The 22,228-nt window shown below is 39.5% G+C and overlaps 7 protein-coding genes and 1 non-coding gene across 8 annotated transcripts in view; 3 read left to right on the forward strand and 5 right to left on the reverse strand.

Moving 5' to 3' along the window:
- Positions 1-354: 354 nt before the first annotated feature.
- Positions 355-2,852, reverse strand: LOC128257017 (gamma-glutamyl hydrolase). The gene is given in 5 exon segments (XM_052987810.1): positions 355-1,174; positions 1,177-1,212; positions 1,270-1,499; positions 1,560-1,610; positions 1,844-2,852. Coding segments are annotated over 5 exon segments (1,107 nt in total). The 5' UTR covers positions 2,053-2,852; the 3' UTR covers positions 355-593.
- A 142-nt stretch (positions 2,853-2,994) lies between these two features.
- LOC128257027 (iron-sulfur cluster co-chaperone protein HscB) lies at positions 2,995-4,094 on the reverse strand. Its single transcript, XM_052987826.1, is given in 4 exon segments — positions 2,995-3,519; positions 3,582-3,628; positions 3,630-3,695; positions 3,748-4,094. Coding segments are annotated over 4 exon segments (723 nt in total). The 5' UTR covers positions 3,970-4,094; the 3' UTR covers positions 2,995-3,131.
- Positions 4,095-4,261: 167 nt separating this feature from the next.
- On the reverse strand, positions 4,262-4,918 carry LOC128257046 (mediator of RNA polymerase II transcription subunit 10). Its single transcript, XM_052987848.1, has 2 exons — positions 4,681-4,918; positions 4,262-4,614 (listed from the first exon to the last, which is right to left on the reverse strand). The coding sequence occupies exons 1-2, from the start codon at positions 4,800-4,802 to the stop codon at positions 4,335-4,337; spliced, it is 402 nt and encodes a 133-aa protein (XP_052843808.1). The 5' UTR covers positions 4,803-4,918; the 3' UTR covers positions 4,262-4,334.
- A 60-nt stretch (positions 4,919-4,978) lies between these two features.
- LOC128257045 (programmed cell death protein 5) lies at positions 4,979-5,967 on the forward strand. Its single transcript, XM_052987847.1, has 3 exons — positions 4,979-5,162; positions 5,442-5,562; positions 5,619-5,967. Exons 1-3 carry the CDS (start codon positions 5,100-5,102, stop codon positions 5,840-5,842), a joined length of 408 nt encoding a protein of 135 aa, XP_052843807.1. The 5' UTR covers positions 4,979-5,099; the 3' UTR covers positions 5,843-5,967.
- LOC128257016 (protein disulfide-isomerase TMX3) lies at positions 5,897-7,974 on the reverse strand. The gene is made up of 4 exons (XM_052987809.1): positions 7,730-7,974; positions 7,425-7,663; positions 6,741-7,364; positions 5,897-6,687 (listed from the first exon to the last, which is right to left on the reverse strand). The coding sequence occupies exons 1-4, from the start codon at positions 7,767-7,769 to the stop codon at positions 6,298-6,300; spliced, it is 1,293 nt and encodes a 430-aa protein (XP_052843769.1). The 5' UTR covers positions 7,770-7,974; the 3' UTR covers positions 5,897-6,297.
- Positions 7,975-8,196: 222 nt separating this feature from the next.
- LOC128257012 (U3 small nucleolar RNA-associated protein 4 homolog) lies at positions 8,197-10,742 on the forward strand. The gene is made up of 3 exons (XM_052987805.1): positions 8,197-8,461; positions 8,531-10,364; positions 10,523-10,742. Exons 1-3 carry the CDS (start codon positions 8,325-8,327, stop codon positions 10,640-10,642), a joined length of 2,091 nt encoding a protein of 696 aa, XP_052843765.1. The 5' UTR covers positions 8,197-8,324; the 3' UTR covers positions 10,643-10,742.
- A 4,382-nt stretch (positions 10,743-15,124) lies between these two features.
- On the reverse strand, positions 15,125-15,197 carry Trnam-cau (transfer RNA methionine (anticodon CAU)). Its single transcript has one exon. It is a non-coding gene; the product is annotated as a tRNA-Met (tRNA).
- Positions 15,198-19,636: 4,439 nt separating this feature from the next.
- The window catches only part of LOC128257006 (serine-rich adhesin for platelets), a 77,157-nt gene continuing 74,565 nt past the window's right edge, over positions 19,637-22,228 (forward strand). The window contains exon 1 of the mRNA XM_052987797.1: positions 19,637-20,229. The gene's annotated coding sequence lies outside the window, so the exon portion shown is untranslated. The remainder of the gene's footprint in view (positions 20,230-22,228) is intronic.

A 22,228-nucleotide genomic window follows, 5' to 3' on the forward strand; every position in this document is an offset into this window, starting at 1 on the left:
GTAACGACAAATTAGTTTCTATGGTAATATTTGTAGGTGAATGCTAAGAGCTTCATGGCAAATATATTACTAAATTAGTATAAGCCCAGAATTAAGACAATTTAATAAGAATATAATTTAATTAAGAATAAATAAATATGCCATTATGCGGTCAAAGTTCAACGAACTTGAAATGCCAAACACCAAAGACAAGACCCTGACTTTAAGCTTTTAACTATCAATTTAGATATCATTACTTACTACCTTGGGGGCAAAAGGCAACAAAAATATGCTATCCATACCACATAAGGCAATCAATCAATCAATTATCAATTAATCCCTTCTGTGAATTTCATCTATTAAAAGAACCATTAATTTATCAATTGAGTCACCCTTGGCGACAAAGACAATCTCTTTTAATATTTTGCTTGTACTTAAATATTTTGCCAATATTTCACCCCACATAGACAATATTAAAGATAGCAGTGTAAAATCGATCAAAGAGCATGAGAACTTAGTTCCATAATTATCGAGTGCGTAAATGAATTTCGTTTGTAGACTCGATACTCCACGCCAACTTGACCAAAGTTCAGGTCACAACTTTGTCTTAGCAATCAATTAATTAATAGGATCAGCAAGGTTAGGAGTAATCCATTGAATAGTGGTAGTAGGGTGGAACTACCACCGTCACCGTCTACAATAATGGGAATATAGCCAGTGCCGCTCTCATCAGGATCATCCGGAATCTCTGGAATATCGGGAATTTCCATTTCGTCATTGGTGAACAAATATTGCTGGATGTATGAGGAGCCCAAAATGGCAGTGTACTCCGGTTTATAGTTGTAGATTAGTGTCCTGGCCTGTTCCGTGGTGTTGGCGAAGCTCTGACTACTTTTCCTAGCCTCACTCACAAAGAAATCGGCAAAGAATTGACCACTTAACACAGCTGCTGCGGTGTGGGGAATACTCGTCTTAGTAAACTCATACAGCGGCTTCTCCGGATGGAATTGCACCCCGTAGAAGGGGTACTTTAGGTGTTCCATTGTGGATATAAACTCAATGCCATTCCAGTCATGATTCAAGGACATAACCCGCCAGGTTTCGTTTAGAAGATCCCTTTCGAAGTCCTTTTCCGTATAGCAAAACTGATGCCAGTGGTAGGTCACATTCTCCTTGGCCATGGTAGCCACTATATATCACTTATGGAGGCAAATAGACGGCTCTTGTTGAAGTCTAGGTGGTAATAAACATATTTAAAATTTAGAATTCAGGTACTTAATATTTGTATACCTTCTTTAAACTCCATTGGCAGGGCAATTCCCGTTCCCTCACAGTTAATGCGATGTTCAGTGCCGTTGGCCAGTTTGTAAACCAGCAGTTCCATGCCAAGACAAGTGCCCCAAACCGGCATAAAGATCCCCTGATCATTCCGTTCAATAGCCAATTGAATGAGATGTTCGCCGGCATCGGCATACCCATTGCTTTGATTGAACCAAGTGGAACCACCGGGCAGCAAAACTCTGTCAAAACATCAATAAATTTAAAAGCGGGAACTTCCTAGAGATTGTATTTATACTTACCCATTTATCTTGTTCATGAGATCTTCGTAGTAGCTGCGATTGCGTCCGATCCTGTCGAGGGTATATGAAAATTGTTAATTAATTGATTTCGGGCAATCTTATCGAAACTACACAAACACGGGTCAACAAATCAAAATTACTCTTTTATAGATTTATTGTCTATAAATACACGTGTCTGAATACTTAATGCCACCATATTGAACCTTATCAAGGTGCGGTAAAATAGCCTGACAACGATAAGATCTCTCAATCCTCGCTGGTCCGGTATCTGTCTGCTCACTCACCAAATGGGCACTACTCGGGCCCCGGCTCCTTCCAGATACTTCACATACGAGGCGGCTATATAGCTGGTCTTGTTATCGAAGTGTCGCGAGATCAGGCCATTGGTGTACACCTCCTGGGTGAGTATTCCAATGATGGGTGATGAGATGGCTGCTGAAGCGGTCAGCAGTGAGCCGATGAAGATCAGCAGGCTAATCAAGCGGTTCTGCATTTTTATAGGACTTAAACACTTGATCTGAGGTTTGACTTTTCCGGATTTTTATATTACAGATTTTAGTTAACTCTGATTAATATATATTGGTTCAAGGTTTCTTAACCCAGAGATAAAAGTTGTACTTCCTGATTAATATTTTCATTGGGATTTATTTTTATTGTTATTTTTAGCTGTGTATACCTTTTTCTTGATTACTCTCCAGCAATATCTTAAATTTTCATATTACTTATTAAGTAATTGTTTATTTTAATGGCAGAGGTACGTATTTGTCAACAAACATTTTATAATCCACTCGTTCAGATATTGCTTTTGGCTTTTAAGAGGTTCAGAAGTATCTCTTATCAAAAGCTACCTGCTTCAACAACAAAACACATTTGTTTTCTTGTTTTTAAAATTTTTAGCGTATTTCTTTGATTTTACGTTTACCTTCTCTGAGAGATATTGATTAATTCAAAGGTATTTCTTCTCTGGTTATGTTTGTGTTTCTGTGGAAGTGTTCCTTATAATCGCTGCACATTTCCAAGAGTTTTTCCGGGGTCCAGAAGTATTTCCCAGCCGAAACTCTAGGCTTTTCCACCGCAATTCAAACCAACCGCTGTCACCAGTTTATAAGAACTGTCCGCTGCAGCGGCAGCGATACAAATTTATAGGAACTAAGTGCGCCGATTTTTCCGCCCATACCTACATAGGTTTTTGGCCTGTGTGAGTGGGCATGAGTTTGCGGTATGACGTTTCTAGGCTCTTCAGGGGTTCTCCCCTTCGGGGACTCAAGTCCAACAGATAGTGCCACGATTAATTGATTATATTATTTCCAAACTGATGACCGTGCCACAGGGTGCTCGATGAAAAGGGGAAAAACTCTAAGGGCTTACATCGGAAGGTGGATAAAAACCCGTTTTGGTTGGTCACTTATTGATAATTAACAAATTGCATTGACCATAACCGTTCTATTGCGATTTTTATTCACATTATAAAACAACCGAACTCAGTGTTATTGTTTACTTAACAGCTGATAGCAACAGGTGAACTTGTGTGTGTGCGTGATCAGAACCGATTGTCGATCGATTAATGATTTTTCAGCTGCCCAACAAACTTTGCTGCTTCTGTTTGATGCTGTTCTGAATACTCAGTAGGTACTTCATCTCCACCAGAGTACCCTTGACTCCCTGAATATCTTTGGCTGCAAAGAGGGTGTTCAGTTTCTGGGACATCTTTTCCAAATCCTTAATAAGTTGGGCATTTAACTCCTCCAGAGTTCGAGTGTCCTCCGCATCCTCCACCTCCTCATTCCGTTCCATCATGGCCATAAGGAATTCCTTATTTAAGGCGCTATTATCCTGGGGCATCTGCTCACCTTCCAATTGTAAAAGGTACTGACCACGTTCTATGGGCGTAGCAAGAGTCTTATAAGCCTTGTTAATCAAGGAACTCCAATCCGCGGAGTTGGTTTGCTCACGTTCAGTTCTGTAAACTCATATATTTCAAATATTTATATCCAGGCAATATAATTTCAAACCAATACCCACTTATTACTATATTTATCAGGATGCACTATGGTCTGCAACTGGCGGAAAACTCTTTGTTAACTTCTGGGACTCCAAAGAAAACTGCGTGGGAAAGCTCAACAAGTCGAAGTAGTTCTACAAAAACAAAGGTTTAAATAACTGAAATGAAATCGTTAAATTCAGTTACTATTCCCGCATCCACATCCTGCAAATGTCCACAATCCGCACATATCATATTCTGCCTTAATTTCGATTGCTTTTGGCAATTCCAACAAGCCGGCGAGGATTCTGTTACAAATAGTCGAACTTCAGGCAACCGAAATCGTTCTAATGGCACAGTATTTCTGCCAAGTGGTGAACAATTGGTTGCCCTTACAGCACTCTTAAGCCCATTTATCACACTCCGCATTTTGTACACTAAATTTAACTATTTGTACACACAATCAAAACTTTATAAATTACACAAGCTGACAATAACACAGAACAGCTGTTAAAAAGCTAGTGTGGCAACGCTGTGTAATAGGGCTGTAGAGTTAGAAAACTACTTAAAGATTACTGAATTTATTTAATGCTTTAAATGAAGTGTAAAATGGCTAAGACATCAATTAAAAAATCTTAATTTTTTTTTATTACCTATAAAGATCTCGAATATTCTGGAAATCAGACTAAGAGAATAAATGTAAAGCCACAAAACACAGACCTTTATGTACATAAATATAAAGTTTATTCCAACAAGTGGCTTAAAAACTAGAATTCAGGTGGTATATCCCTGGTTTACATTGAGTCCTTGCGGTAGGCACGATAGCTGTGCATTTCGTTGGGGAAGGTTTTGTACAATTCCAGCAGCAGGTTGGACTTGAACTTTTTCAGGCTTTCGATTTTGCCCTTTACCTCCTCGTTTTTGGCCAGAGCCTTCTCCACGCAGTCCTTGGTGTACAGCTGGGGATTCTTGTCCTGGTCGATGTAGTCGAAAAACACCTCGAAGGGCACATATACGTCTTGAACTTGGGAGCGAAGCTTATCGATCTCCTGGAGGCCGGTTACCAGGCTGTTACTGTGGGTGGATACATTAAATATTACAAATTAATTACAGTTTAATTATATTATTAGGTATTTTTACATCTTTTGGTTGAGAACGTTCTGCCCCTGTGGCTGAAAATCGCTGACAATGATCCGTATCTGCCGCACATTCTCGATGAACATCTCCAGCTGGGTCTCCAGGTTTTCCAGTGGAGCAGACATTTTGTAACGTATTTAGTGGTTTTTATTCCTTAATAACCCGTTTATTTGTTTGTTTTCCTGCCGTGATATTTTATTTTCCTCTGCGACTTCTTCTTCTTCTTCTGGAAAACACCGATTGACCAGGGCTGCTTAAACGCATTTATGAGTCTGGGATATCGATAGACTCCACACAGTAAGGTCACACTGTTTGGCTGCACACATTTTTGTAAAAAACTGCGTGATTATATTTTTTAAGAAGTAAAAACTCAAGCATTGTCTTATTAGCTGCCATAAATTGTTTATAACTAAGAACTCAGAATGTCGGATGGAGATTTGGATGCCCTACGCGCCCAGCGCATGTCCCAAATGCAGTCGCAATTTGTAAGTAAAGTATTATTGTAGGCTCCAAACCGGCTACATTCCTCTAGAGAATTCTATAAATAGATATAACTTAGTGAAAATTAGTAAAGATATATACCTTAAAAACATTAACACAAATATATATATGTAATACTAGATTAGGGGTTTAAATAGTCCTTTTACTTTCAAGTCTTGGTAGATTTGCTTGTAAGCCGTATGAGTCATCTGGCTTGTCTGAGACACCTGTTCCCTTAAAGTCCTTTCCTTTATTGACCTTTTAACCCTTTCACCTGTTTTTAGGGCGGCGGCGGTGGCAACGATGCAGAAAAGCAACAGGCTCAGCAGGAGCAGATGCGCGCCCAGGAAGAGATGAAGCACTCAATATTATCTCAAGTTCTGGATCAGCAGGCCAGAGCACGACGTACACTTTCTAAACTTTTATGGATATTCCCTTATTGACAATTAAATCTCCCATAGTGAACACCCTCAAAGTGAGCAAGCCGGAGAAGGCGCAAATGTTCGAGAACATGGTCATTCGCATGGCCCAGATGGGTCAGGTGCGTGGAAAACTCGATGACGCCCAGTTCGTTAGCATCCTCGAAAGCGTCAATGCTCAGATGCCACAGAGCAAGTCCTCCGTAAAGTACGATCGTCGCAGAGCAGCAATCGACAGCGATGATGATGATGATTACGGCTGCTGATCAGCTTGGATTCCCGCCATACCGCAACTCTTAACTTAAGTTGACCCCACACTCTTCGCATCCGCTAAATCATGTTTATTACTTTTACTAACTTAAAACGAGAAAAAAAAGAACCAGACGCACAATGGCGAATTGATTTCTTTGTGTCAAATGGCGATTCTTAAGCGGATTTGGAAGTTCTCGCCCAGCGGAGATGAGATGCCTTGACATAGGACTAGATTTGGCTTACATATATATACGGTAGAAAAGTTTCTCTAGGGGATGGGATCTGCTACGACTTATGGCCTTTTTCTTTTCATTCTCCCTTTGGTTTTGTTACATTTTTTTCTCGGGATCTTCTACGAAACATTAAATTTTTCGAGATAGCCTGATTTACCTTTATCTAATTGCTTCTTCATCATGGATTCCTTCACTTTCCTCTTAATTTTCATGCGATCTTTCTTTAAGCGATCCTCTTACTCCTTCTTTTCGTGATCTTCATCCTGATCATCCTCAGTGACTAAACAATCGCCACAGAAAATGGAATACATAATGAGCGAGAGGAACCCAAGCGGCAGGCCAAAGATTACAGTGGTCAGCACGGGATTTCCCAGCCACATATCCCTAAGAGCTCTTCGCACTTCGAATAGCGCACGATTTATACGTACAAAATACGTATCTCCTCCATATGCAACCGCACTTTCATTGCTGATGGATTCCAGGAAAAGATGAAGTGCCTGCGGAGTCATCTGAATGGGATCGTCGTCGGGTAAATAGTGGTGCTGGGTGCTTGAGTTAATCGCTATTAAATGCGGCGTAGGTAGTTGGTCCAGAATGATGGAATGTGCTATAGATGGCTCACCGATCTGAAAGAAATAGGTCGATAAGTTCTTAAAAGATGACTATCACTATCGCTTACCCATCCGAATTGGAACTTCTCGTGATATCGTGCCCTGTGTTTCCTTATCACGCCCTCGACCATGTCTCGGAATTCCAGTTCATGGGTGGCTATCTGATTAAGTTTATCCTCCTGCACCACAGCCAGAACCAGATACTTGTTCGTCTTAAGTAGCTGATGGATGTTGAATCGAGTGACCTTCGGGAAGAGTGTGAACCTTTCGACGTTCACCCACTGGAAAACGGTCTCGTTCACTTCATTGGGGTCCATTTCATGCGCCAAGTGTCCGTGGGGATAGAAGTGATGCTGCTCCTCCTTGTAGACTATAACTGCTGGCAGTTTCTCAAAGTCAAAGTGCTGGGCTGCGATATCCTCACTGGTGGCGTAGAAGAATCCATGCTCCTGATAACCTTCTGCTGCCGCATAGTACGTGTCCCACACCACACCCTCCTGCTGGCCCACAAAAATGAAGAAGATTGTATGGGATCCTTTGAGCATATCCACACTCTCCGTTCGCGTCACCAGCTGAACTGGAGGACCAGACATCCTCAAGGCGTAGTCCACCAGTTCATCTCGTCCACGATCTCCGTTGTAGGTGAACTCCATGTTTCCCTTGATGAACATGATGGTGGGATAACCACGAACCTAAAAGATATATGGTATTTACAGCAACATTTTTAATTATATCTAGTCTGGAAATCACACCTTAAACTCCTTGGCGGCCGCCGGATACTTGGTGCAATCCAGGCGACCCACCCGCACATTGGTGGCATGGAGCGCCTGAGCCACCAGAGCGAATATGGGTTCCGTTTTTTTGCAGTAGCCACACCAGGGTGCATAAAACATGACCAGCCACTGGCCCTCATGACGCACATCGATGAATCGGTCACTGAGCTCCAGAACCCTCGAAGAAATCGCCGTCGCGCCCAAGGTCACAAGGAAAGCTATTGATTTGGTAAATAATTAAGAAACTTCCTTGGTTTTCACCTTTTTTCCTCTTATTTATTTACCACTCAGGAGGCCGAAGGTCCACACAGAACTTGGCGACATCTTTGCAGCTGCTTTTATTTGTACTTCCAAGTGTGATTTTTTCGATCCTGCTCTGCTATATCATGCTTTATGATCTTTTATTGGTTTTGTAACTTAATTAAATTAGCTGATTGGTTTAATTTGCAGCTGAAATTATTTTCCTTTGGGGCAGCAACAACAAAAGAAAACATTTGCAAAAACCACCCCCGCCCTTAGAGTGACCAGATGAGGGTGGGTTCCAAATACTGTAAGTAACACTCTTTAGGACACCAAACTTTTTATTTTAATAGTTTTTGAATAATATTGTCTATTTATATTCTTTACTGAAGATATAGTATTGTTTTACGATTTGCCAAGTTTTTGTTTTTTAGTTTGAATTTTTAGTATTCAACATTGGCAGCATAGGGGCTAAGAGCTAGTATGTTATTGCCGAAATGGCAACTCTCGCGGTTTGTTTACTTCACGTATTGGACAATCTGGCAACTCTTAGGCACACACGTGCAACACCAGAGGAATTTAGTTTCAGTTTTTATTGTTATTTTCTTAGTGATTTAATAATTATTAGAACTAAATACAATGACGAATATTTCGAAGACGGAACCCCAGGGAGGGGGAAAGCATCAGTTGCACAACGTTCGCTTTTACACAATAAAACCGCGTGGCATTGTTAGTTTGGCCTACAGTAAAGTGAGCAAGTGCCTCGCTTTGAGTCGGTAAAAAATCAAAAAACATTGAAACTGTGATAAAGCTGTGCATATTACTAATCAGAACATATATTTTAGCGAAACGCCTATACTAGAGCTGTGGAACTTGGAGCACACACCCTATTTGGACCGCGTTATCCACCTGTCACCCGATTCTCCTGTGGAATCCTTGGCTTGGGCGGGAAGTCGTCTGTTTTCCGTTGATCTTACTGGTAAACTTATTGAGTGGGATTTGGCAAACTTAAAGCCACGCTATGAGCACTCGCCCACTGGAAATGCCCTCTGGAGTCTCGATGTAAACCCCGCGGAAACGGAAATCGCCGTGGGCTCCGAGGAGGGTCACATCAACATTCTGAGCATCGAGAACGACGAAATCACCTATAAATCCCTTTTCAACAAACAAAAGGGTCGTGTTCTCTGCATTAAGTTTGACAAATCGGGAACAAAATTAGTAACGGGCACAGAAGGATGTGTTCGCATTTGGAATGTCCTTAAGGGAACAACTCTCCACACTATGTCTCTTTCCGCAAAGGAAGTGATTGTTTGGTCCCTGCAATTTCTATCGGATAATACCATTATTGCTGGCGACTCAGCTGGATTTATAACCGTTTGGAATGCAGAAAATGCCACGCAGATCGATTGCACACGAGTTCTAGATAAAAACGTATTTGCTTTGGCTGTCAACGAAATGGAGGATCGATTGATTTGCAGTGGTATGGAGCCACCAGTTATCCGCATTTTCAGCAAGACCCAGATCAAGCGAGAGGAATCCACCAGCGAGAGATGGATAAAGTTTCTGCAGCGCGATGCCCACAAATACTATGTAAAATCCCTGTTGGTTATAGATGATCATACTATTTCTGGAGGATTGGATGGCATACTGACCATTTCATCTTGCGTGAGGACGCATGCAAATTTTTCGCAGCACGCTCCTTTCCTCAAGGGATCCGTAGCTTCATTAGCCACCAGTAAAAAGCTCTTGCTACTACGTTATCCCAACAGTCTACACCTGTGGCGCTTGGGTTCTGCTGTTCCACGTGAAGAGGAAAAGGGTAAACTCTGGGCACAGCCACTTGGTCACTCGGAGGAACTTCATTTAGAGCAACCTCCCCAGAAACTGCTTCAACTTAATGTCAAAGAGCTAAACTTCATTCAGGCTGCTGCCATTTCACCAGATGCAAACTGGATTTGCTACTCCACTTTGAAGGAACTTCGTTTAAATGTTTTGAAGAGTGATCCCTTAAAGGTGGAACGTCTGGAGGAGGACCTGCCCGAGGAACTCAAACCAGCCAGCCACATCATCTTCACTAAACAAGGAAGCCTGGCGCTTCTCGATCCAGAAAACAATTATCTTAATTGGTTTAACTTAGAGGAAGATCAAGTTATTTTCCAAAAAACCATCGATTTGAGTGACCATTGCAAGGGTATCATTAGCCATTTAGTGGTTTCCTCATGTGGCGACTACATTGTGGCGGCAACCTCTGAGAGAACTATATCGGTCTGGAGGCTTCATGGGAAACAGTACAAGCACCTGCTGAATTTACCAAGACATCGAGCGGGAACGACCGCTTTATCCATGCACGAGGATTTTCCACGGGTGGTGGTGGCCTACGCCAATGGCCAGCTGGTGGAATACGATCTGGTCGATCGCAAATTTACCTGTGAAACTGATGAGTACCTGATACCGGACACCAAACTCCACTGTATCAGTGGCATTAGCTTGGATCCAATGAATCCTAATATATTTATGGCTCACACCGAAAACAATATATATGTGTTGGAGAGGAATCAGCATCTGGAGTCAAAGGAGCCTGTGATTACTAGCAAGTCGAAGAAGTTATCAAACGGAAAGCGATCCTCACTTGCTCGTAACTCACAGGGTTTGAGTCTTAAGTCGCAGCTGCCGCGACAGGTAAGTTTAAATGTTCCACCCTTTTTAAGATTTGTAGTGTTAGGGTAGGCATAAAAGTAACTACTCAAGGCTTCCCGACCATCCCATACGTGCACTAAATCCCTTATTTCGCCCATTATTTGCGTTCATTTTCTCACCTGTATTTCTCTTTTTCGCAGCACCTGGTGCACGTGTCTCGGCTGAGCTCTAACGAACTTGTCAACGTCAGCATTTCGACAAACAATCTGTTGGCTCCGCTGCCGAAACCCTTCCAGCGGAAGAAGTTTGGTTGCGCGTAAACAGAGCGCCGGAGGATGGAGAGTGGCGTGGAGGGTCTCCACTTAGGTTTACCCAGTAGTTTCCGCTTAGTTACCAAATAAAATCAAAAGTAGAAAACAATGGTGTGGAGTGGATTTTTCGAAGGCTTGCTCGGCTCGCGGCACTCTGCATTCGCACGGAAATTTGTCAAATGTATTGCCAAAAATTTGTCTCCGCCGTCTCGCTGTCGACGACGACAATGTCTCCCGGTCCCATTCGCCCGATTATTTTTTCGGGGGGTCTACGTGGATTGTGCAACATTTCGTTTCGTTTCGTTTTGTGTCGCCGGCATTTACTGTAATTGTTGTTGCTGTTATTTTTTGGTTTTACACTGTCTAGCCAATGTCTAGACAAGTGCATACCACACAGACAGTCGAAAACACACGCACACAGTGGCGGTGGGCGAGGAGGGGTTTTTCGGGGGGGTCCTGGGGGGACGTCGATGCACAATTCAACTTTTAGCTCAAAAACTCATTGGCCGGCTGGGTCTGCCTGCCGCCATCCCACCATTGTGCTGCAAATGGGTGGGCGTGGGCGTGGGTGTGGGTGCTCTGATTCTCGGCATAAAAAGTCCGAGTATCCCGCAGCCATATTCGAATGCCAGGAGAGGCTTTAACTTGGGCTGGGTCATGACCACTTTGGGATCAGAAAGGTGATTAAAAGTTTGCACTGGCAGCGCAGACTACAGTTTCACTTCTCCAACAGCGAAATGAAAATGTATTTATCAAAAATTAAGTTTAGAGATCGCTTGGTTATAGGTGCTAAACCGTATTGCTTTATTTGAAAATTTGTTTAAAAACATTTTTAGCTTTATTGCAAATCATATGCTATAATAGAAATTTTCATATCAAATATATATTTTATTTTTATTTCTTACATTTCTGAAATTTAACTTAATTATATTTAAAAGCATTCAAAATTCGGTTTAACCCTGGCTTACCTTATCCATCTTGTTATGTGCACTGCAATGTGCAATTTTTTGAACCTGGTTTTTTCCTTTTTGCATACAATTTTTTGACCAGTATGAAAACTCCTATCCGCTTTCCCTCGGATCCGTAACCTTTCCCGATTCTGAACATAACCGACCATCCAGCCGGCTGACTGCGGTTGCGGGGGCGTGTCATTTTTGTGGGGCGACAGTTTTCGCATAGCAAAGCAAAGCAGCTAGTGGCGCACAGACATGAATAATGAGTGAATTGACTGAAATATTCAAGCTGAGCATACAAACTATAAATGCACACATAACGCATACGCAACGTATGCCAATTTGGCTGGAAAACCCAATCCCAAACCCAAAGCTCCACCCTTGGGCGCCTTTGTCGGCATTAAAACTCACTTAGCCGTTGAAAGGCGCTGGGCAAAAAGTAAAGAGGAAGGAGTTTGGGGAAAAAGTTATGCAAACTACGCAATGCAAACTACCGGGGAAAAGTCGGGCTGCAGTCGAAGGAAGAAGTCGTGAGAGTCTGCCAAAGAAGTCTAGACAGGCAATGGGCGAAACTTTGGCTGTGGCGAAAAAAACTTTTTCCACATAGGGGGTAAACGACATAGATGGTGTGGTGGAGAACAAGAGGTTAAGGAACAATGCCTCAAATTGACATTTAATTGGTTTGCAAATTAGCCAAGAAAAGGAGCAACAAAAGAAGCAATGTTCGCATGGGAATTTGCACCTCAATTGCACTTTTCACCCTCGCATAATCAGGGATGCAATAGGGGGTTTCTACATTTAATACTTACAACCCAAAACCGAATATTAATTTAAATATTTAAGATTTTTTGTTTAACGAATTAAAATAAATATTATATATGTACATTAAAGTCATAATCTATTAAAAATATTTACAGTTTTTGGCAAAAGTCTAATAGCTTAAAACGTTTTCTGAATGAAAATTAATGATACTTTAAGTGAAAGCTAAATGTTGATTATTAATTAAATAGTTATTCGGTTATGACAAAGCTAACTGATTTTTGATGCGTTTGTATTTCTGCCTTTTAACTGTCTTTTCCTGTATAATTTACATATAGTAATGAAATAAATTCCAAAAAATTTAAAACCTTACCTTAATTAAGCAAAGTTTTAGTGTCTTTTGACATTAGCTTTACCAAAGTTTTAAAATCTTTGAAACTCTTTTAAAAATTAATTTCCGTATGCATCCCTGTTATTATATTCGTGTGAAACCCCAACCGATTTGAGGTGCTAATAAACAAGGACTCTTGCGGGCTAAATTACAGCCGCTAATGAATGAAATGGGATAAAGCTTAATTTGCATTTAACAATATTAACGCGTGGGAGAGTGCAGGGGTGCTGATTGGGGGACGGGTGGGTCAAAGGGGGTAAACGCTCGCATCAGCATAAATCGCATGCGGTTGTCATGGCAGTGGAGGGAGGGCAACCAACTCAAGTCTAGACAGGGATCCATGGGATGCAACAGCAACCGACCAGAGGACAATGTAAGGACAAACGTGTCCTGTCTGTCTGCCAGTCGTCGTCGGGGGGTTGAGCGGAATCGAGGGGGGACAGGGTAAGGGTAAGGGGTAAAGGGTAACTGCGCTGTTGTCTGAGGCATCGTAACTTTTGGCCCAACACAAAACTTGATTGAATTTTATGCTCGGCAACAACAATGAAGGAAAAGCAATGGAGGAAAGCCAGCACTTAATTGGTCTGAAAGAAAACTCTTTGGGAAGCCACAACAAAAACACAGTATTAATGAAAGTGCAGCTGGTGCAGGTGGTGAAAGGTCAACCAACAGCCCGGCGAACTCAAGTGGCAGCGGGTTCATAAAAATCCTTTTTATGACCAATTTTGGAGTACCAAACGTTTTTATTTTATTTTTCCCCTCTATTTTTGGTCATGATTTTCATTCATTGACGCGCAAGGCACTTGACAAAAAACTACACAAAATATATTTTTTAAATTTTTAATCAAATTTAAAATAATAAAATCAATATTAATCAGTAAATTAATAAATTTAATATTATTTTAAAAAATATGTAAAAAAACATTTTTATAGGTCTTCGTTTTTGTATTAAATAAATTATACTTTTCCTCCGTTTTCCAATATATTTCAAAGCCCGTCGGGTTTCGTCTTCAAGTATAAATACCTCAGCGTCTGATCTTTCCACTGCGGAAATATTTCATATATGATTTTATCTGAATAAAGTATGAACAATATGTATAAATTAATTTTTTTGTGGTTCCAAACATTAATATTCCGGAAGCATATTTTTGTAGTGCAACAGCGAAGTCAGGAAAACGTTCATTGAATTTTGTCCTTCGCTGAACTGCCAAAGGACAAATGCACAATAAAGCGAGATACATTGAATGTGGAGTCCACAAGGAGCAAATAAGGAGCAGTGAGAAGCTTAGTTGAGGTTCCTTCGCCTCACACAAACACCAACAATTTGATATGCCTGACGCTTCCTGGCTTGTCTGGAGCAAGTTTTGCAGTTTCATTGCACTCGTCGACGTCGAGTGCAATGTCATCCCGCACATCCTGGCGGCCTCCCACCACCACCCACCAGCCATAACCCAACAGCCCCTGGAAAATACAGCCAAGGAGTCAACTTGTCAGCCAACTACAATTTACGAGCATTTCACTTCGTTTGCTTCGATTTTCATTGCATACTTTTTGGGGCGGCAAATGAAGAGAGTTGAGCATTTGCTGCTCCAAAACATTTTCCTCCGTTTTTGTTGGTGTCGAGAAGTCCTTGGAAATTGCATTGCATTTCCCGCTGGATTTGGCTTAAGAGTTAAAGTGTTCCCCCATGAATTTCAGATTGCTTCTCTGTTAAATCGAATAATTCTTACAGATCTCTGTGGGACTCAACACTGTTATTTTTGCTAGTTAACTTAATTGCTGTTACTGGGTTTGTTGTTGTTGTTGTTTCTGTCGTTGTTGCTGTCGTTCTTGGTTTTCCTTACAGATTTATGCATAATGTGACTAACGTCATAATCTTCATAAACGATGCTAGCCAAGTTTTTGCTGTTATCGTTGCGGTTTTTGTAGATGTGGTATTTCTGCGGTTTACAGATTTAATGAGGGCAAAACAATGAATGTTGACCTCAACCGACTTTGGTTTGCTTTGGGCTACTTATGGCTTAAGCAAAACAATTTTTTTTTTAAATTTAAACTTTTTTGATAATATTTTTTTTTTAAGTTTCAGTTTTAAGAAACACTTAAAATTAAAGTTCAAAATTATAGGTAATAATAAAAAACTATCCATTAAATAATTAAGTAAATATTATAAAAGATTTTTTTTGTATTTTCTGCGTATTCAATTGAATATATTTTTAATTGATTTTTGTCCTTGATTGGCTTGATAGGCCAAGTTACTTTTTCGTCTACACCCTTAACATTAAATTAAACCTTATAAAAATTATTTCAGTGCACATCATATATTTATTTCCATTTTAAATTAATTTGTAATAAAAACAATACAAAACAAAAAGCAAAAAAAAAAGTACATGCCCCGGGTGAGGCTCGAACTCACGACCTTAAGATTATGAGACTTACGCGCTGCCAACTGCGCCACCGAGGCTCAAGTGATCAGAAGTTCCTAAGCAGGAATTATAAAGTCCTCCAACATATGCTTAAGGTTCTAATTTTGGATGCATTTTGGGAAAGCTAAACCCAAAATCAGCACCTGAGCCCGAAATCATGTCTTCACCAGAACCATAAAGCACAGGGTGTTTCGTGCTAAAATGCGCCTATTAAAAACTAACCACAGCAACCGCAGCTAGAACAACAATTGCAATCATAAAGTGGCAACCGCACTTGCTTTTCAGCCGTGTTGTTGTTGTTGTTGTTTTTGTTGTGTGTGATTTTTGTGTACGCGCTTCGCTTCGCAAGTTGCAACCACAATTTAATTAAGCCAACAGCAACAGCAACCGCCCAGGAAGGCGGTGGGGTGGGTTGGAGCGAAGTGGGCGGGGCTGATGGACGCCGAGCCAGTAGATTGGACAACATTAGCATTGGAAACATTGTTGCCGATGTCAGGGCAATGTGTTTACTTTCTAGCTCAGTGCACTCAAAAAAAAAATTAACAAGCAATCAAAATGTACTTAAAAGAGTTTTATAAGTGTGTATTTTAATATAAAAATTGTGTTTATATACTTTTCCAATTATTGAAATTTTCTTTTTGACTCTTAAACTTAAATAACTTATCATAAATAAAAAGTAGTTTGTTCTATGGTTTTAAAGAATCTAACAGCAAATGTTGTGTATCAAATGTAAGAAGATTATTGAGATTTTATCTGAACTCTTAGATTCTCATGTAAAAAAGCTGCCTTGAGATTATTTTATGATTACAAATTTAAATGATGGCTTCCTAATATTTATATTAATAAATAATAAATAAAATAAATTAATCAATTTACTTTTTAAAAATGACCAAAATGTTAAAGAACTGTTACATTTCTTTTGCTTAGTGTATGTCCATGTCCAGAAGTGACCAACTCCAGACCAGGCTATCACTTTAATAGACACGTTCTCATGTGGCCACCATTTCCTACCACTGCCCATTGGCTTCACCCCTTTATGGAAAGCCACTCGGCGGCGCCTCCTCGAGTGACCGCAAACAGAAAATGTGGAAAATGACTTGTCGTTGCTTTCCTTTCGTCGTTGTTGTGGTCTATTCTGGTTGCCAACGGTTGTCCCCTCTCACCCCCAATGGTTCCACCTATTATCATCTCTTTTTTCACTGCCTTTCCAGATGGTTGTTGTAATAATTTGATTAAATTGAACGCTTTAAGTGATTTGCATTTTAAATTTCAATCAATATGACGTGACTTCAAGTTGATGCTGCAACAGCGGGACAGGATGCAACTACCGCCAATGCGTGACAGAGAAGGGGAGAGAGGGTCAGACAGAGAAGGAGGGAGGTTCTTGAGAGGGGTACAGAGGAAGTCTCTGTCTGGTCAACTGGCGCCAGGACAGCGCTCTAATGTACACCCATCAACGGGTTCCTCCAGGTTCCTGCATCTGTCGTTCTGTCTTTCTCTATTCCTTGCTTCCCCTCTCTTTCCAGACTTACATATAAAAATTGTTTTTCTTGTGGAAACCATTAACTCTTCGGAAAAATCCAGCAAAAGTTGCGGCCAAAGTCGGGGTCGGTTTTAAACAAGTTAAAACTAAGTTTTAGCTCAGTTAAGATAAATTGAGCTGGTATTCATTATTCAAATTATAGATAATTAATTTTAAGGTGTATAAACATGTCCAAGTAAAATCGTTAAAATAGCCCTATTATTCATTTTAAATTATAAATTTTGAAAACAATAATATTAAAATAAATTATGTGTAACCTTTTTCTTGCAAATATTGCCTTAAAGCCTTGATTCCAACCAATTGCATTTTCTATTAAAAGATTTGTCATCACAATGCGCAACAATAATTCAAAATACAATTCCTATTTATTTCTCCCCCAATAACATTACGTATACGCAACAAAGCGAGGACTAGGAAAATACTGGAAATTAAATCTATATAACATAACTCTATTCATGTTGATTTGGGCCCATTTCTCTAGACATCAACTCAGCTATAATAATTGACAGAAATTTGCTATGAATAGCCGACTCCTCCAACAGAATTTCGCTGGGCTAACAATAACAACACCATAAAATTACTGGCAATGGAATGCTTGGCAGTCGAGATATTCTGCTCCTTTAGTTCTAGTTTCGCTGATTGCATTTTCCACATCAATGTTGATGCTGTTGTTGCTTCGCTGTTGCATAAAGTGCAGTTCTTTATTGTAATTATGTATTATTGTTGTTAGGAGGCAGGATGTAGCTTGTTCTGCTTATGCACAGGAAAAAATCTTTGAAAAAAGTTATATGTATATATTTTGTTTTAATGAAATATAATAACAGCTGGAAAATGGTTATTGAGTTGTTTTATTTGTAGTCTGTTTTTGAACCTAATTAATTACAAAAATCTATTGAATCAAAAATTCTAGAAAACAACTACTGATGGTTTATGAGCAGGTACAAGTTATTATTATTATTTTTATCGTCCCTTACACGTTTTTAAAAAATAATTTTTGAACAAATCTACGATAACAGAATCTTTGTATATATAGACCAAATATTTTGGGAAATTATATATTCTGGCAGTGTATTTTTGTTTGCTTAGTTTTCTCTCTTGGCTAACTTTTTTGTGTGGCCGGGCATTGTTCTTAGCCAGCCAACGTCGCCGTTGCCGTCTGGCAGTTTCCTGCGCTGCATCTTGCAGTGGCAACTTCCTGATTTTCCCAGCCACGCCCTCTTTTCCTGCACCGCCCGCTGTGCATTATATTTGCCGAAATGCAAAGTCTAAGGACTTTCGTCTGAGTGGATTTTTTGCCTGGCAGTTGCTTCCACGCTTTCATCATAATCATCATCATCATCATTTGCAGCAGCGGCAGTTTCCTTTTTCCTCGTTTTTTTTTGTTTTCTAATTCATGCAATTTTCACATTGCAAAATTTCTTTTTTTGGGCCAGGCGTTACTTTTGTGCGGTGCTGTTACTGCTGCTGCAAGTTAGAGATTTTCAACGGTTGCTGGCACATTGTTCTTTTCGTGGGGAGTACGAGTTGGAGGGCGAGGGGCGAGAGGATCGGCTGAGGTTCAGGGCGAGTGAGTCAGATGGATCTGAAAATAGCCCAAGAATCCCCACACATAGTCTCCTATTTGGCGACCCTATCCACGCGAATAGAGAATTATTCTTTACGCCATCCCTTTCCATACTTTGTAACATTTTTGTAGCTTGCTATTGTTTTACTCGAAGATATGGCCGGCATTTGGAGTTCTTAAGGTTAGCTTCCTAGCAATTATAAGAGGAGGCTGAATTAATAAAAGTAATTACAACATATTTATTAGATACTTTTTACGTGACTTAAAACTTAAAAACACAAAATATATTAAAAGGGTACAGGTACATTGCCAGGTTATAACCATTTTGGGGAAAATAAAAATCTTTTAAGTATCAAAATAATTTAAGAAATTAGCAATTCCATGTTCCGTAAGTAAATTTAAAATTATATGATTATTATATAAAACCCTCTAATTTTTTCTTAATATAAAGCTTATTTAAAATATTTTAGGTCGTAAATGTTTTACTGGTTTTTCTATTATTATTATTAAATTTTATTATTATATTAGGGCACTTCTCATTCGGCTTTAATGCCATCAAACTGATTATTTTTGTTTTCTCCCTATTGGCCACCTCTACTCCTTCTCGACGAGCACTTATTTGTGCAACAATATTGCAAAATTCTTATTCTGAGCTTGTGTCTGCGTTGTTCATCCTACTCTACCCCACTGTTAGAGGGTATTTTTGGACCAGGTTGTTGTTCTTGTCGCCGATTCTGCGTCTCTCCCGATGATAGCGAAATAATGAGCAGGGCCAGACAGTCGGACAGACGGGCGGACGGACAGAGACGAAGGCAAAGACGGAGGCAGGGACTCAGCTCTCGATCCTCGAAGAGAAAAACATTACAATGCACAGAACAAAATAATTTATGCTTTAATATACTGACATTAATAACTTTAAATAGAAAAAGTATTTTTAAAATACCTTCTCCTTAATCATCTGTTGAAAAATATATAGGTTTTCTGTTTTCTAATTACTTTATTATTCCCTTTATTCACTTAAAAAGCGAAATTCATCGTTTTAAAATATTTTTTTACAGTGTGGCCCTTCAGAGATACAAGATTGTAGAGTGGAGACTTTAAAGTGGAGATGAAAATCGGGGGAAGGAGTAGCAGCACGCTTTTCACGCTTGATTTTCCTTCGGCCGTTGTTGCAAAAACAGATGAAGAAAATGCTTTTCAATTTATTTTTAAGTACAAAAATAATTTTTCCTATTTTCTAGTTTTTTTTTTTTTTGCCGTGCCCGCGAACAACAACAAAATGAGCGGTAAAAATAAAAGGCCCGTCTGTCGCCGCGTCGGAGTCTCAGGCCGCCCAGCCCGTCCCTCTATATTCCCGGCCAGTGCAGGGATATATGTGGATATATATCGTCTATATAGACGCCGGGGCCCGAGTGTGCGAAATGTGTGAAATATTGGAGACAAACGGGCAGTTTTTATGTTAGCTGCGAAAAAAAATCGCATCTAGTTCAGTGCGGCGCAGATTGGCGGCTAGATCGGATCGGTGAAAGCTATATTGCCATATGGTAACGGATATTTCGGGGATAAGCGTGTTATCTCAACTGTAAAGCCAAAGTTCACATCAAATGATTTGAATTTTTTTCACTTTTTTTGCTACACTAAAGTACGAAAAACCCAATCGAGATAATAAGAAGATAAAGTTGCAGTGATTTGCAGTGAGAAAGATAGAAAGTGAGTGAAGGCGAGAGCAAGTCCAAATACTAGGTTGTCATGTGTGAAATTCCTCGATTAGTGTGCTCGATATTCGCCGCGTGACACGGGTTCGAAAGTCGTGCGTGAAATAGTAAAATAGCGCCGTGATCGGGGATTTCGAGGGGCCTCTGCAGCAATACCTCTTTCTCTTGAGCGTTCGGAAAACTTTTCCTGTGCCGGAATTCTTCGAATTTACGTTTGCTCAATGTCAAATCGAGCGTTCGACTTGCTGGTATGTACGAGTACGAATTTACCCGCTTATCTGGCAAATGCCAATGCTCGCTTTTCGGTGTTTTTATCGATAACAGACAGCTTCTGTCGATTACTTTCGAATTCCTGGCTTTTTTCCCCCACCGCCCTGCTCGATATGTTGGAAATTGAAAATAAAAGCATGCGATTTTGTTTTTGCCGGCACAGAAATAAATACAAGAATTTAGCGTTTTGTTTAAAAATAAACTGGAATGTGTTTGAATTAGATGAGAATGCTTATGCTCAGAGTTTTTTTGTTGTTCTTAATTCGGCTTATTGATATTATTATTTTAATTTTTTTATGGTTTTTGATATAATAATTTGTTATTTATTACTAAGTTTTAAAAGAAACAAATGAAACTGTGGGTAAACAAAAACTACATTTCTTGATTTAAGAAAATTAAATAAAATACATTCAAGATGATCAGAAAAGTCCATAAAATGTACTTATTTTTTTTGTTAGCATTAAAACTGAAAAATTATTGTATCAAAGCTGTAAAAATTACGTTTAAATTGTAGAATTTTTAAGTTTAGTCCGCAACATTATCATTTAAATTGTTGAATTTTTAAGTTTAGTTTGCCAAAATGATCTTCAGCAAGGTCGCAAACAAACAAAGTTAAATAGTAAATATTTTTAGCTTTGAGAACTCAAAAAAGAAGGAGACATTTTATTTTTATTGCCACATTCTTTCGATCTGAGTTTACTTTGTATGGTAATTTCTTTTCATAAAGTCGCACATTTATACCTTTCATTCCCATCACATTCAGTCCAGCTGGTGCTGGTGCCAGGCAAAAAAGGCCCAAACAAACTCTGTCTCAAAATGATCTTGACTCACGCGAGCCTTTTTGTTTGGGCTCTGCAGTTGGACGGCAGAAAAACACTTGTCAGCACTTTATGGCCACATTTCTGGGCTTGTTTTTTTGTATTTTGCATTTCGGATTTGGTCTTCTTTATTTTTTTTGCTGTTTTTTATTAATTATGACTCGGAGTCGGAGATCGTGTTTTTATGGCAAACATAAATTTCGACTTAAGGTCTGAGGTCCGAGCCCAAACGAAGTGGGGGAAGGAAAATGAAGAGGCAATCAAATAAATTGCTTCGGCTCAAGAGGGCTCCAAAAAGGGGAAACAGTAGCTGCCGTCGAGTGTCCCCCCTACCGCCGCCTCTGTCTGTCTGTCTGTCTGGGCAATGAAAGCAGATCAGACACAAACACTACAGCAAAGGTTGTTAATGATCATGATCGTGATCATGAGGATGAGGAGGATATAGCAGGATGATGACGATCGCCTCCGACACTTGAAAGGAATTTCAACAAAGCAAATAAATTAAAAAAAAAAACAACAGACAAACAACAAAATCAGACTGAGATGATGAGGATGAAGTTGATGTTGTTGACGGTGATTCGTCTCCACAATGCGATTCGTCTTCATGCTTTTGTTGTTTTGTGTCATCAATCTGTCTCTGACACATTAGGGTGCAACATTGTCGTTGCATTGTCATGAATTTATATAAGGAGAGCAAGATCGTAAAGGAATCAACTGCTTGGATATGCCTTGAATTTAAGGAGAAGAAATCTAGCTTAAACATCCATACTGCTTGGATTACCCTTAAATTTAAATCATTTTGTTTTGATTTTATTTATTAATTTTAGTAGCTTTTACTTATTTCTAATTAAATCTTTACCAAAAACTTCTTCTAAAAGTGTGAGAGAAAAGACACTCAAAAAATAAAGAAAAAACATTTCTTATTTTTATTCCGTATTAACAATATAAAAAAAACCATTTATTTTAGCTACAAAAAAATAAAATTCGATGTCGAAAATCTGTACTAATCCCATACTTCTATTTATTTGTACAATGCAACAAAGATCCAAAAATCTTTTGTCTTCCGTATCCCAAATTTTCTACCTCTCGCATTGTTGTTGTTGTTCTTATTTTCAAACTTATTTGTCTTGACTTGCTTGTAGTTTTATGGAATTTGTTG

Source organism: Drosophila gunungcola, assembly GCF_025200985.1.
Source record: "Drosophila gunungcola strain Sukarami chromosome 3L unlocalized genomic scaffold, Dgunungcola_SK_2 000002F, whole genome shotgun sequence".
NCBI lineage: Eukaryota > Metazoa > Arthropoda > Insecta > Diptera > Drosophilidae > Drosophila > Drosophila gunungcola.